General features: G+C 41.9%; 1 protein-coding gene across 1 annotated transcript in view; it reads left to right on the top strand.

Annotated features, from left to right (window-relative positions):
• acaa2 (acetyl-CoA acyltransferase 2) overlaps window positions 1-14,815 on the top strand; it is a 49,719-nt gene that overhangs the window by 15,087 nt on the left and 19,817 nt on the right. Inside the window, exons 2-5 of the mRNA XM_055660051.1 lie at window positions 1,551-1,717; window positions 6,361-6,489; window positions 9,325-9,441; window positions 10,675-10,822. Of these exons, the coding sequence (XP_055516026.1) occupies window positions 1,551-1,717; window positions 6,361-6,489; window positions 9,325-9,441; window positions 10,675-10,822 (561 nt within the window). The remainder of the gene's footprint in view (window positions 1-1,550; window positions 1,718-6,360; window positions 6,490-9,324; window positions 9,442-10,674; window positions 10,823-14,815) is intronic.

The following is a 14,815-nucleotide window of genomic DNA, read 5'->3' as shown; positions in this document are numbered from 1 at the left end:
CAGACCAGTTAGTCTAACATCGGTAGTGGGGAAACTGCTAGAGTCAGTTATTAAAGATGGGATAGCAGCACATTTGGAAAGTGGTGAAATCATTGGACAAAGTCAGCATGGATTTACGAAAGGTAAATCATCTCTGACGAATCTTATAGAATTTTTCGAGGATGTAACTAATAGCGTGGATATGGGAGAACCAGTGTATGCGGTGTATCTGGACTTCCAGAAGGCTTTCGACAAGGTCCCACATAAGAGATTAATATACAAACTTAAAGCACACGGCATTGGGGGTTCAGTATTGATGTGGATAGAGAACTGGCTGGCTGGCAAACAGGAAGCAAAGAGTAGGAGTAAACGGATCCTTTTCACAATGGCAGGCAGTGACTAGTGGGGTACCGCAAGGCTCAGTGCTGGGACCCCAGCTATTTACAATATATATTAATGATCTGGATGAGGGAATTGAAGGCAATATCTCCAAGTTTGCGGGATGACACTAAGCTGGGGGGCAGTGTTAGCTGTGAGGATGATGCTAGGAGACTGCAAGGTGACTTGGATAGGCTGGGTGAGTGGGCAAATGTTTGGCAGATGTAGTATAATGTGGATAAATGTGAGGTTATCCATTTTGGTGGCAAAAACAGGAAAGCAGACTATTATCTCAATGGTGGCTGACTAGGAAAAGGGGAGATGCAGTGAGACCTGGGTGTCATGGTACACCAGTCATTGAAAGTAGGCATGCAGGTGCAGCAGGCAGTGAAGAAAGCGAATGGTATGTTGGCTTTCATAGCAAAAGGATTTGAGTATAGGAGCAGGGAGATTCTACTGCAGTTGTACAGGGTCTTGGTGAGACCACACCTGGAGTATTGCGTACAGTTTTGGTCTCCAAATCTGAGGAAGGACATTATTGCCATAGAGGGAGTGCAGAGAAGGTTCACCAGACTGATTCCTGGGATGTCAGGACTGTCTTATGAAGAAAGACTGGATAGACTTGGTTTATAATCTCTAGAATTTAGGAGATTGAGAGGGGATCTTATAGAAACTTACAAAATTCTTAAGGGGTTGGACAGGCTAGATGCAGGAAGATTGCTCCCGATGTTGGGGAAGTCCAGGACAAGGGGTCACAGCTTAAGGATAAGGGGGGAAATCCTTTAAAACCGAGATGAGAAGAACTTTTTTCACACAGAGAGTGGTGAATCTCTGGAACTCTCTGCCACAGAGGGTAGTTGAGGCCAGTTCATTGGCTATATTTAAGAGGGAGTTAGATGTGGCCCTTGTGGCTAAGGGGATCAGACGGTATGGAGAGATGGCAGGTACGGGATACTGAGTTGGATGATCAACCATGATCATATTGAATGGCGGTGCAGGCTCGAAGGGCCGAATGGCCTAGTCCTGCACCTAATTTCTGTGTTTCTATGTTTCTAACTCTAAGGACTATTAAATTCTAATGACAATAATTATTTATGAATGCTCCCTTGTCGTTACATTACTACTGCACGATTTTAGATGTGTTTGCCCAGTTAACAATAAAGTGGAACCAATTTCTTTGCATTTTTTTTAAGGTGTATTTATTGTTGCTGCCAAACGGACTCCTTTTGGTACCTACGGAGGAAAGCTAAAGGACTACAGTGCTACATATTTAGCTGCACATGCTGCAAAGGCCGCATTAGCTGCTGGACAGGTCAACTATGAACTTGTGGACAGCGTTATAATTGGCAATGTAATGCAGGTTAGTATGTGGTAGATTCTTAGTCTAGAAACATTACAGTTGCTATTTTCAGTCGGTGTTTCAAACCGTTCTCTACTTGTTGGATATCTGCAACCATAAAACACTATTCCAGAGGCTTCACCATGCCCACATTTCTGAAAAGTAATCTCATCATCCAAAGGAAAACTGCATTAATTGCAAAAAATATTTTTATTCGGTTACAAAAAGTAAATGGGTTTAAAGTGAGTTGACAAATTCTCAGACTTACTTGAACATCTACATTCCAAATGATCACTTTTGCATTTTGTTTCATTTGGAATAGGAATCTGAGGGGTGACTATTTCACACAAAGGGTAGTGGGTGTATGGAACAAGCTGCCAGAGGAGGTAGTTGTGGCAGGGACTAGCACAACATTTAAGAAACAGTTAGACAGGTTTGGAGGGATATGGACCAGATGCGGGCAGGTGGGAATAGTGTAGCTGGGACATGTTGGCCGGTTTGGGTTGGGTCGAAAGGCCTGTTTCCACACTGTATCACTCTATGACTGCGACTCTATAGAAGGAATTGATGGCAAGTTTTTAATTAATGGAGTTTTCCAATTATGTGAACTTTTAATGCTAAATCATTTAGTTTAGCTACATTCTTTCACCACTTTCTTCTCTGGAAATCTATGATTTCATGGATGCCAGTGGCATATTGATACTTGGTGTAGCGGAATTATTATGGTGTGCATTTGTATGTGAGTGACTGTAGATTTTTCAATTTTAGAGAGCTTACAACAATTAATTGTGGACAATTCTTTGTGTGCAAGGTGCTTTGGGTTGTTACTGAGTTATACAGGTCCACCACTGATTTTCCAGCAACCCTGGTTCCAGAGTCTTGCCAGATTATCCATTTTGCCAGACCAACAGAGGTCACGGAATAATGTTAGGACGATACACCTCTGACCCACTAATTATACCTTTACCATGTCTCTAAAGCACCGTGGACGGCTAAAAATTTAAATAAAACAAATATTAAATGTAAATTAAATTTGCTTATGCTTGACACTACGACTGTCACTTGGACCTTGCTTAAAAGTGATAGCTAGGGTTAAATAGAAATATAGAAATTAGGTGCAGGAGTAGGCTATTCGGCCCTTCGAGCCTGCACCGCCATTCAATATGATCATGGCTGATCATCCAACTCAGTATCCTGTACCTGCCTTCTCTCCATACCCCCTGATCCCCTTAGCCACAAGGGCCACATCTAACTCCCTCTTAAATATAGCCAATGAACTGGCCTCAACTACCCTCTGTGGCAGAGAGTTCCAGAGATTCACCACTCTGCGTGAAAAATGTTTTTCTCATCTCGGTTCTAAAGGATTTCCCCTTTATCCTTAAGCTGTGACCCCTTGTCCTGGACTTCCCCAACATTGGGAACAATCTTCCTGCATCTAGCCTGTCCAACCCCTTAAGAAATGTAAACAAAATAAACTAAGATTTGCATATAACGTAGGGATCACCACCAACAACTGCAGATGTAAACAAATATCTCTTTTGGGGTGGAAGATCATATCCCATGCGCTACAGGCAATGCCATCCGTGGCCACCCAGTGAATTTCAAGTGCACTGTCGTAATTTTGTCCGGATTAAAGGAGGTGCCGGACGATCAGTTGCTGGAAAATCGGTGGTAAACCTGTACCTTAAGGTATTGTGTTGATATATGAGAAATAATGACTGTATTAACTGAACTCCATCACATAGATGTATTTGTGTACATATACTGCAGCAAGTATCATTTGTAGGAGTTGTGAATTGTAACACACACTGAAAGAGCATTTTCTTTCATGGATTGTGAATGTTACTGCCAAGACTTGCATTTATTTTTTATTCCTAATTGTCATTGAAATAAGAAAGCAGTTAAGTCAATCGTATTGATGGATTTGGAGATGTATATAGGCCAGATCAGCTAAATTATGCAAATTTTTGTTCTCAAATTACATTGGGTGTTCCCAATAATCCCGTAATGATTCAAAATATGTCGATGAATCATTAGTCTAGGCATCTGTCTACACGACCAGTTATTGTAACTCTTACAATATTCTCACTACTGCTTTGGTTGTGATTAGCTCATTTGGATCATATAAAATGTACATTTATCAATCAGACAGTACAGTAGGTTGGTACATTTTATCCTGCCTATTTGAGATTTTTTTCAATTTCAACCAGGATTGTCAATAGGCTAGAGTGCCCTCTGTTGACTAAAAGTATTCCATCACCATGAATGTTCAATCCTTTTACACTTCTAGCGCACAAAAGGCAAGGTACGAGGGCTCACTGTTTCTTTCTTGGATGGAAGCCTGACCTGTTCATGAAAAAACTATTTCAATTGGCAGAACCTGTCCTTGTGCTCAACAACCTCCCCTTTGATTCCACTCACTGTCTCCAGATTGAAAGTGTAGCTGTGGGAACTCACATGGACCCTAGCTATATTTTGTTGGATAAGTGGTACAGTCCTGGCTCCAGGCTTCTTTTGGACAACACCCCAAATCCTTTCCCCAATGCATTTACAACCGCAATGATGCTCATCCTGCATCCATACGGATCTAACATTTCATCACTTTTACTACCAATTTCCACCTTGCTTTCTCATTCACATGGTCAACCTCTGGCATTTCTCTTCCCTTTCTGGAAATCTCATTAAATAAACCAGCCACTAACATCTTTTACAAGCCCACAGATTCCCACTGATGCCTTGACCACACTTCCTCGCCCAACTTCCTGAAAGGACATAATTACTTTTTGTCGTGGAGACACAAGAGACTGCAGATGCTGGGATCTTGAGTGAATCCCTCCTTCAAATTTATCCCTTCACACCTTAAACATGTGTGCCCTCTAGTTCTTATCTCCCTGGCTTTGAGAAAATATTCTGACTATCCTATATTTGTTGCTCATAATTTCGTAAACCTCTAAGGTCACTCTTTAGGTTCCTGCATGCTAGTCGGGTCGGGGGAGTTCCCCCCCGCCACCGGGTACCATGTAACCCCGTGCTACCTGCTCCATAGTCAGATAGTCGGCGACTAAACCATCTCCCCCACCTGGTTTGCCAGGTGAGGAGGGGGCTGTGGACACCCAGCAGGACTAAAAACAAGACCTGTCAAAGGGCGGGTGAGCTCCAAGTGAGCCAACGGCCATCCACACTTCAGTAGAAGTTGTGAACATTGTCATACATAGCATTATAAGGCACCGTGCCCGTTGATGTTTTCAACGATGATGATGATGATGATCATGATGCTAGTGAGAATAAACCGATCCTATATAATCTTTCCGTAATTAGAACGTTCCATTTCAGGCAACATCCTGGTAAGTTTATTCTGCAGTGTGGTGATCAGAACTGTACACGTGTGGTCTAACCAATATTTTGCATAACTGCAACTTACCATTCCAACTTTTATATTCAGTGCCTCAGCCTAAATACTGTATACTGTCCCCTTCCTTTCAACCTCGAAAAGTGCAACATCTCAGACTTGTTTGGATTAAACTCCATCTGCCATTTCTCAGCCGATATATATATAACTGATCTATTTCTGCTGTACTCTTTGACAGCTTTTCTCATTTGGCAATTCCACCAGTTTTGGTGTAACCTACAAACTTACTAACCAGCCCATCCACCTTTCACACCCACGTCATTTATAGATATCACAAGCTGAAATCTCAGCAGTGATCTCGGTGGGACACCACAGACCTCCATCATTACTCCGAGTCTTCTATTGGTAAACTAGTTCTCAATCCATGTTACCAAAGTACTGTGGATCCCATGCATCTTAATCCTCTGGAGCAGCCTACCATGAGGGACGCCATCAAATGACTTACTTAAATTCGCATAGACAACATTCACTGCCCTACCCTCATCGATCTCCTTTGTGACTTCCTCAAAAAAACGCAATCAAGCCTGCCCTGGACCAAGCTGCGCTGACTGTCCCTAATTATCCCATTCTCTTCCAAATGTTAAAAATTCCCATCCCGGAGAATCTTCCCTACCACTGGTGTGATGCACACTGACCCATAAGTCCTCTCTGAGTACCACCGTGTCATTCTCCCCGATTAGCAATCCAGCTCCCCTACCTCCCCTTCCTATTGACTATACTTTAGCATTCGGACATAGAACTGGATCTGTCAGACCCCCAGTGCAACAAAGGAAAAATACAATGGTCAGTCAAAAGTATTTTGTTGTATTCGTATTAATATTAAATTGGTGTTTGCATAACTGATGCTTATTACCAAAATTGTAATCAGCAGATTGTTGGGAAGTCCGGTTCCTGAGTGGTTCAAGACATCATTCAAAGTAAAGGTAGAAAACGGAGACGCTGGCATAGAAAAGCAAAAAGGCTTTTCTTATACCTGCTGTTTATAGGTTTTCCTCTTCTGATGTAACAGATTTATATTTTCGTCAATATTGAATATAGTTATTCAATATAACTACTGTCTACTGATTTTTTAACGAAGATTTTCAGTCTGGTTAGAGGGGGAAACTTGGTGGTGGATTTGAATTATTTACCTTCCATTCAGGAAGCTTGTTTCAATAAGCACAGTCTGCTCTGTCAGAAATTCTGCTTGTTTGGTTAACTGAAATCAGTGGGATTTGATTCTGAATAGAATTAATGTCTTCCTTTGTTTCGCAAGAGTTCTGCAGATGCTGCCTACATTGCAAGACACGTTGGACTACAAGCTGGAATTCCACTTACTGTGCCAGCCTTAACTGTAAACAGACTCTGTGGATCTGGCTTCCAGTCAATCATTAACGGAGCACAGGTACTGAAAATCGACACAAAAAGCTGGAGTAACTCAACAGGACAGGCAGCATCTCAGGAGGGAAGGAATGGGTGACGTTTCGGGCTGAGACCCTTCTGACTGGTTAGGGATAAGGGAAACAATATATAGACGGTGATGTGGAGAGATAAAGAACAATGAATGAAATATATGCAAAAAAGTGATGATGATAAAGGAAACAGGCGATTGTAAGCTGTTTGTAGGGTGCAAATGAGAAGCTAGTTTGACTTGGGTGGGGGAGAGATAGAGATAGAGCGAGAGAGAGAGAGAGAATGCCGGGGCTACCTGAAGTGAGAGAAATCAATATTCATACCACTGAGCTATAAGCTGCCCAAGCGAAATATGAGATGCTGTTCCGCCAATTTGTGTTTAGTCTCACTCTGACAATGGAGGAGATTAAGGACAGAAAGGTTTGTGTAGGAATGGGAAGGAGAATTAAAATGTCCAGCAGCCGGGTGATCAGGTTGATTCAGACGGGCTGAGCGAAGGAGTTCCATGAAACCATCGCCCAGTCTGTGTTTGGTCTCGCCGATATATAAGAGTCCACATCTTGAACAATGGATACAGTAGATGAGTTTGGAGGAGGTGCAAGTAAACATCTGCCTAACCTGAAAGGACTGTGGGGGGGACACTGGACCAAGTTGAGGGAGGAGGTATTGCGACAGGTGTTGCATCTTCTGCAGTTGCAGGGGAAGGTACCTGGTGGTTTGGGTGGGAAGGGATGAGTTAACCAGCAGAGGGAACGGTCTCTGTGGAAGGCGGAAAGAGGTGGAGATGGGAAAATGTGGCCAGTGGTGGGATCCCGTTGGAGGTGGCGGAAATTACGGAGTATTATGTGTTGTATGCGACGGCTGTGGGGGTGGAAGGTAAGGACTAGGGGGACTCTGTCTCTGTTGCGACTAGGGGGAGGGGGAGCATGGGCAGATCTGTGGGGTACCAAGGAGACACGAGAGAGGGCTTCATCCATGATGGGAGAGGGGAACCCCCATTCCCTAAGGAGGACCTCGGATGTTCTAGTATAGAACACCTCATCTTGGACGCAGATGCGGCGTAGACGGAGGAATTGGGAGTAGGGGCTAGTCTTTGCAGGAAGCAGGGTGGGAAGAAGTGTAGTCGAGATAGTTGTGGGAGTCAGTGGGTTTTTGTAATAGACGGCAATCAATACTGAAAAGATGTGCTGTGTTCCGCATTAGTAAATTGATCATGCATTTTACACATTACTGGAACTGCATTTTCATTGATGAATATCTTTGGAAGGTTATGGACAACCTAGGTCTGTGTCGGAAATAGTTTATTTCTCCCATTCCCTTGTGACTTCAACCAGTGACAGTAAGGTGTTGAACTGTGACCAATTATACTTAAACTGGTAGGAAAACTGGAGTATTACTAGTCTAATTTTGTTTTCTTGTGTTGCCAATGACAAGAACCTTGATTGTGATGACCGTCTGCTTTGTATAACTACAGACCAGGGAATGAATGATAGGAAATAGATGTTCCTCTTTATGCCACATCCATCTTCCCACCTCAACCCCCAATCCACAAGGGCCATTACTGAAGTAAAATATGTTAGCATTTTTAACAAATTTGTTTTAAAACAACTAAAATTAGAGCACGTGGTATTGGGGGTAGGGTGTTGACATGGATAGAAAATTGGTTGCAGACCGGAAGCAAAGAGTAGAAGTGAACGGGTCCTTTTCAGAATGGCAGGCAGTGCCGAGTGGAGTGCCGCAAGGCTTGGTGTTGGGGCCGCAACTGTTTACCATATGTATTAATGATTTGGAAGAGGGAATTAGGAGCAACACTAACAAGTTTGTGGATGACACAAAGCTGGGTGTCAGTGTGAACTGTGAAGAGGATGTTAGGAGGTTGCAAGGTGACCTGGACAGGTCGAGTGAGTGGGCAAATGCGTGGCAGATGCAGTATAATATAGATAAATGTGAGGTTATCCACTTTGGTGGCAAAAACAAGGGGGCAGATTATTATCTCAATGGGGTTATCTTAGGTAAGGGGGAGGTGCAGCGAGACCTGGGCGTCCCTGTACAGAAAGTTGGCTTACAGATACAGCAGGCAGTGAAGAAAGCTAATGGAATGTTGGCCTTCATAACAAGAGGATTTCAGTATAGGAATAAAGAAGTTATTTTGCAGTTGTATAGGGCTCGGGTGAGACCACATCTAGAGGATTGTGTACAGTTTTGGTCTCCTAATTTGAGGAAGGATATCCTTGTGATTGAGGCAGTACAGCGTAGGTTCACGAGATTGATCCCTGGGATGGCGGGACTGTCATATGAGGAAAGATTGAAAAGACTAGGCTTGTATTCACTGGAGTTTAGAAGGATGAGGGAGAATCTTATAGAAACATGTGAAATTATAAAAGGACTGGACAAGCTAGATGCAGGAAAAATGTTCCCAATGTTGGGCGAGTCCAGAACCAGGGGCCAAAGTCTTAGAATAAAGGGGAGGTCATTTAAGACTGAGGTGAGAAAAAACTTTTTCACCCAGAGAGTTGTAAATTTATGGAATTCCCTGCCACAGAGGGCAGTGGAGGCCAAGTCACTGGATGGATTTAAGAGTTAGATAGAGCTCTAGGGGCTATTGGAGTCAAGGGATATGGGGAGAAGGCAGGCACGGGTTATTGATAGGGGACGATCAGCCATGATCACAATGAATGGCAGTGCTGGCTCGAAGGGCCGAATGGCCTCCTCCTGCACCTATTTTCTATGTTTCTATGTTTTCTCTGGTTTAACGGTAAAAATGCTATGTTGTTCAATTTTGGATTAATTAAATTCTGAATGGTGTGTGTTTAACTTTATGCTGCAGGAAATTTGCCTCAGAGAATCTGAGGTTGTACTTTGTGGAGGATCCGAAAATATGAGTCAGGCCCCTTACGCTGTCCGAAATATCCGATTTGGCACAAAGCTTGGAATTGATATCACGGTAAAATGCACTTCAAATATTGTTAATGGTGATTAGACTAATAAGTAATTATACTTTATTTGCCTGGGTAAACATAAAGGTTGTAATGATTAGAAATTCATCAATTGTATGTGTTTTATCTCCAAATGGTTATTTTGTAATCCAAAGCAAATTATAAGATATAGACATTTAGCCGTTTCCCATTTGTTTTTGAGGTTATTTATTCAAGAAAATGTATCTTTATTGCCCAAGTGAAGAAGGTGGTAGATCTTCTCTTTAACTCATTAAGTATTTCTTATGGGTCTCCTGCATTAGTGTAAAGTAGGAACTTGAGTATGTCCTTCACCGAGCAATGATCCTATCTAAGTCAATATATAATGTAATCTGGAAGAAAACTGTGGTCTGATTTTGTTCATGTTGCTCTTATCTTTGATGGTTGAGGTTTTGACGGGCAACTGTAGGAGTAAACAAAACTATGTTGCCTTCTGTGGATACTATGTAGAGGAGAAGAAGAATAACTGGGCTTTGCTGTCAGAGTCTTGCATCAAATATGATGCAATAAATGTAAAAATACACCAGTCAGGGTGTTTCATCATATCCTGGCATGAGCCTTGTAGATTTTGGAAAATGAAGTAATGCTAGTACATTGGAAATGTTTATTTGAGGTTGCTCAACTGAAGAAACTGTTGTTAATGATGTTGACTGAAAATGACAATATTGTACAGCAAGGTCTGAAGCATTGTGTGTAGGAAGGAACTGTAGATGCTGGTTTAAACCAAAGATATACTCAAAAAGCTGGAGCAACTCAGTGGGACAGGCAGCATCTCTGGAAAGAAGGAATGGGTGACGTTTCTGCTTCAGAAGAAGGTTCTCGACCTGAAATGTCACCCATTCCTTCTCTCCAGAGATACTGCCTGTCCCGCAGGCAGTGTCTATCTAAAGCCTAAGGCATTGTTGAGATAGACGTGCGGTGTTTCATCCTATATTTTGGTGATTAATAATGTCTACTAGAAAAACATAGAAAAATAGGTGCTGGGGTAGGTCATTCGGCCCTTCGAACCAGCACTGCCATTCAATAGGATCATGGCTGATCATCTAAAATCAGTACCCTGTTCCTACTTTTTCCCCATATCCCTTGATTCCTTTAACACTAAGAGCTAAATCTAACTCTCTCTAGATATTTAGGGACATAAAATTGTGTTTACTTATTCATCAAGGGAAATGAAATTACTTCATGAAGGAATTTTGTTGCAGATGGAGGACACCTTGTGGGCAGGACTGACCGATCTCCACATTCAAACTCCAATGGGTATCACAGCAGAAAATCTTGCTGAACAGTATGAAATAAGCAGGGAAGAATGTGATGCATATGCAATGAAGTCACAGCAGAGATGGAAAGCTGGTAAGCATTTGACATACTGGATCTGTACATTAGAACATACTTTGGAGAGTATAGAAGGAAGGGGTGTTAGATTAGAGTCATACATACAGCATAGAAACAGACTTTTCGGCCCAACCTGTCCAAGTCGGCCAGGATGCCCCCAACTACACTAGTCCTACCTGCCCGCATTTGGCCCAAATCTACCGAAGCCATGTACCTGTCCAAATGTTTTTTAAACATTTTAATAATTAGATGGAGATTTTTAAATAAGTCAAAAATTAAATATCTGTAACCGAAAAGATATTCGCTGCAAATACCATTAAACATATCTTTCTGCAGATTTTGTAATTGGAATGTCGTGAGTAGAATCTCAATAACACACCTAACCTTGAGTTACATAGCGGACAAAACAGGCCCAGCAGTCCAACCCCTCAATGCTGACCATAATGCCCATCTTAGCAGGATTCAATTGACCCATATCCTTCTAAACCTTTCCTATCCATGTATCTGTCCAAATACCCTGCCTCAACTACCTTCCCTTGACAGCTTGTTCCATATAAGCAGCAGCTGCTGTGTGAAGAAGGCCCCTCGGGTCCCTTTTTAAATCCGTTCCCTCTCACTGTAAACGGGAAAAAGACTGTCGACATTCACTTTTCTATGCCCCTATCTATTGGGATTTTTCATTACCTTGCCTGCCAAATCCATCTCTTGCGCTTTTTTTGTGGTCTTGATTTCTCTTTTGCGTGTGCCTCTACAATTCTTATGCTCCTTCAGTGATTCGCTTGATCCTGGCTGCCTAAAGTGATGTATGTTCCTTTTCGCTGACTAGTTTCTCAATATCTCTCATCAAACACTCCCTGCCTCAATCAATTCATCTGGCAGCTCATTCCATGTACCTACCTGCAACTGGGTGAAACGGATTCCTATTATTCCTCTGATTCCTATTAAATCTTTCCCCCCTCAACCTAAACCTATTTGTGCTAGTTTTTGATAGCCCTTCCCTGAAAAAAAGGCCGTGTGTGTTCGCCTTATTTTAGCTCCACTGGCCACTCCCTCTTCTCCCCTCTCCCATCAGGCAAAAGATATAGAAGTGTGAAAACGCACGTCCAGATTTAAGGACAGTTCCTTCAAGCTGTTATCTGACAACTGAACCATCCTACCACAACCAGAGAACAGTCCTGAACTACTATCTACCTTGTCGATGACCTTCGGACTATCTTTGATTGGAATTTGCCAGCTTTACCTTGCACTAAATGTTATTCCTTTATCATGTATTTATACACTAAATGGCTTGATTGTAATCATGTATTGGCTTTCCACTGACCAGGTAGCTTTCAACAAAAGCTTTTCACTGTATCTCGGTACACGTGACAATAAACTAAACTACAAACTGTTTATACATCTCTATTAGGCCATCCCTCAGTCTCCTACACTCCACAGAATAAAGTATTAACCAGCCCAACTTTTCCTTATAACAAAGTCCCTTGAGTCCTGGCAACATCGTCGTAAATCTTCACTGCACTCTTTCTAGCTTAATGGCATCTTCCCTACAGCAGGATGGCTAAAACCGAACACAATACTGCAAGTGTGGCCTCACCAACTGTTATGGAACTCCAACATAACTTTCCAACTTCAATACCCTTACTAATAAAGACCAACATGCCAAAAGTACTCTTCACCACCCTATCTAACTGTGATGACACTTTCTAGGAACAAGATACTTGTACTTGTAAGTGTCTGTTCTGCAACACTTCCACAAGTCCTACCATTCACTGTGAAAGTCCTATCCTGATTTGACTTGCCAAAACGATAAATATCCTACTGTAATTGTTAATAAACTTGTTCACTGTCTCTGACACCACCTATTCTAGTGTCAAAACCTACTGTCCATGCCTTGAACATTCTCATCCAAATTATTGATATGCAGTGCTCTCCATAATGTTTGGGACAAAGACCTGAAAAGGTTACTTTTATAACAACTAAACAGGTTCACTTCTTAATAAATAGACAACACACAAAATGTTTGTAGACCAGTTCAAAACTTTACTTATTATCGGCCGATAGAAGGGAGGGAAGAACTCCAGTCAAGTGACCAATGTAGACACTTCACTGTCCTCAGTCCACTTCTCTGAACAACAGAATTACATTGCATTATATAGTGGTTTTTTTTGTCATCTTAGCACATTCCACAGACATTAGTCATGGTCAGAGGTACAGGAAAAGGTTTCTACAGAATGCATCACATCAAAGCCATTTTGTCACATGGTACAAGATATATTAAAAACATTGGACATTTGGTTTACGACATTTTCTACTTCTCTGGTTCCTCTCTTGTAACCTCCTCCCTCATAAACATAGGACACTTGGTGCCAGGCATCTTACATCAAAGAGATCAATCTAGCTTCTCCTCTCTCGTCACCTCCTCCCTCATAAACATAGGACACTTGGTTTACGACATCTTACATCAAAGAGATCACTCTAGCTCCTTCTCTGCTTGTCACTTGGGAGACAATGTTATAGTATTTATTATCTCACACACCGCAACCTGAGGTAAGCCTAATTTGAGACTAAATATAAAGTTGTAAGCTAGCCCAGAAGCCAATTTAATATCTTCTTATATTTTTAACGAAAATTCGGCTTTATCAGACCCATCATTTATTTATTGGCCTCAGTACTCCACAATTTGAGATTTGTAATAGAAAAAATCACATGTGATTAAAGTGCACATTGTCAGATTTTATTAAAGGGTATTTTTATACATTTTGGTTTTACCATAGAGAAATTACAGATGTGTTTAGACATAGTCCCCCCCTATTTCAGGGCACCATAATGTTTGGGACACATGGCTTCACAGGTGTTTGTAATTGCTCAGGTGTGTTTAATTGCCTCCTTAATGCAGGCATAAGAGAACTCTCAGCACCAGTATTTCCTCCCGTCTTTCCATCACATTTGAAAACTTTTATAACTGTTTATCAACATGAGGACCAAAGTTGTGCCAATGAAAGTCAACTGAGCCATTATGAGACTGAGAAACACGAATAAAACTGTTAGATACATCAGCCAAAACTTAGGCTTACCAAAATCAACTGTTTGGAACATAATTAAGAAGAAAGAGAGGTGAGCTTACTAATCGCAAAGGGACAGGCAGGCCAAGGAAGACATCCACAGCTAAAAGAAGAATTCTCTCTATAATAAAGAAAAATCCCCAAACACCTGTCCGACAGATCAGAAACACTCTTCAAGAGTCTGGTGTGGATTTGTCAATGACCATGTCTGCAGAAGACTTCATGAACAGAAATACAGAGGCTGCACTGCAAGATGCAAACCACTGGTTAGCTGCAAAAATAGGCTGGCCAGTTTACAGTTTGCCAAGATGTACTTAAAAGAGCAGCCACAGTTCTGGAAAAAGGTCTTGTGGACAGATGAGACGAAAATTACCATCGGAGTGATGGCAAGAGCAAAGTATGGAGGAGAGAAGGAACTGCCCAAGATCCAAAGCATACCACCTCGTCTGTGAAACACAGTGGTGGGGGTGTTATGGCCTGGGCATGTATGGCTGCTGAAGGTACTGGCTCACTTATTATCATTGATGATACAACTGCTGATGGTAGTAGCATAATGAATTCTGATGTGTATAGACACATCCTATCTGCTCAAGTTCAAACAAATGCCTCAAAACACATTGGCCGGTGGTTCATTCTACAGCAAGACAATGATCCCAAACATACTGCTAAAGCAGCAAAGGAGTTTTTCAAAGCTAAAAAATGGTCAATTCGTGAGTGGCCAAGTTAATCACCCGAACTGAACCCAATTGAGCATGCCTTTTATATGCTGATTAGAAAAGTGAATGGGATTAGCCCCCAAAACAAGCATAAGTTATAGATGGCTGCAATACAGGCCTGACAGAGCATCACCAGAGAAGACACCCAGCAACTGGTGATGTCCATGAATCGCAGTCATTGCATGCAAAGCAAATGCAGCTAAATACTAAACATGACTACTTTCACTTACATG

Source organism: Leucoraja erinacea, chromosome 1 (genome assembly GCF_028641065.1).
Source record: "Leucoraja erinacea ecotype New England chromosome 1, Leri_hhj_1, whole genome shotgun sequence".
Lineage (NCBI taxonomy): Eukaryota > Metazoa > Chordata > Chondrichthyes > Rajiformes > Rajidae > Leucoraja > Leucoraja erinaceus.
Note: the sequence above shows the minus strand (reverse complement) of the source record. Positions and strands in the feature narration are given on the sequence as shown.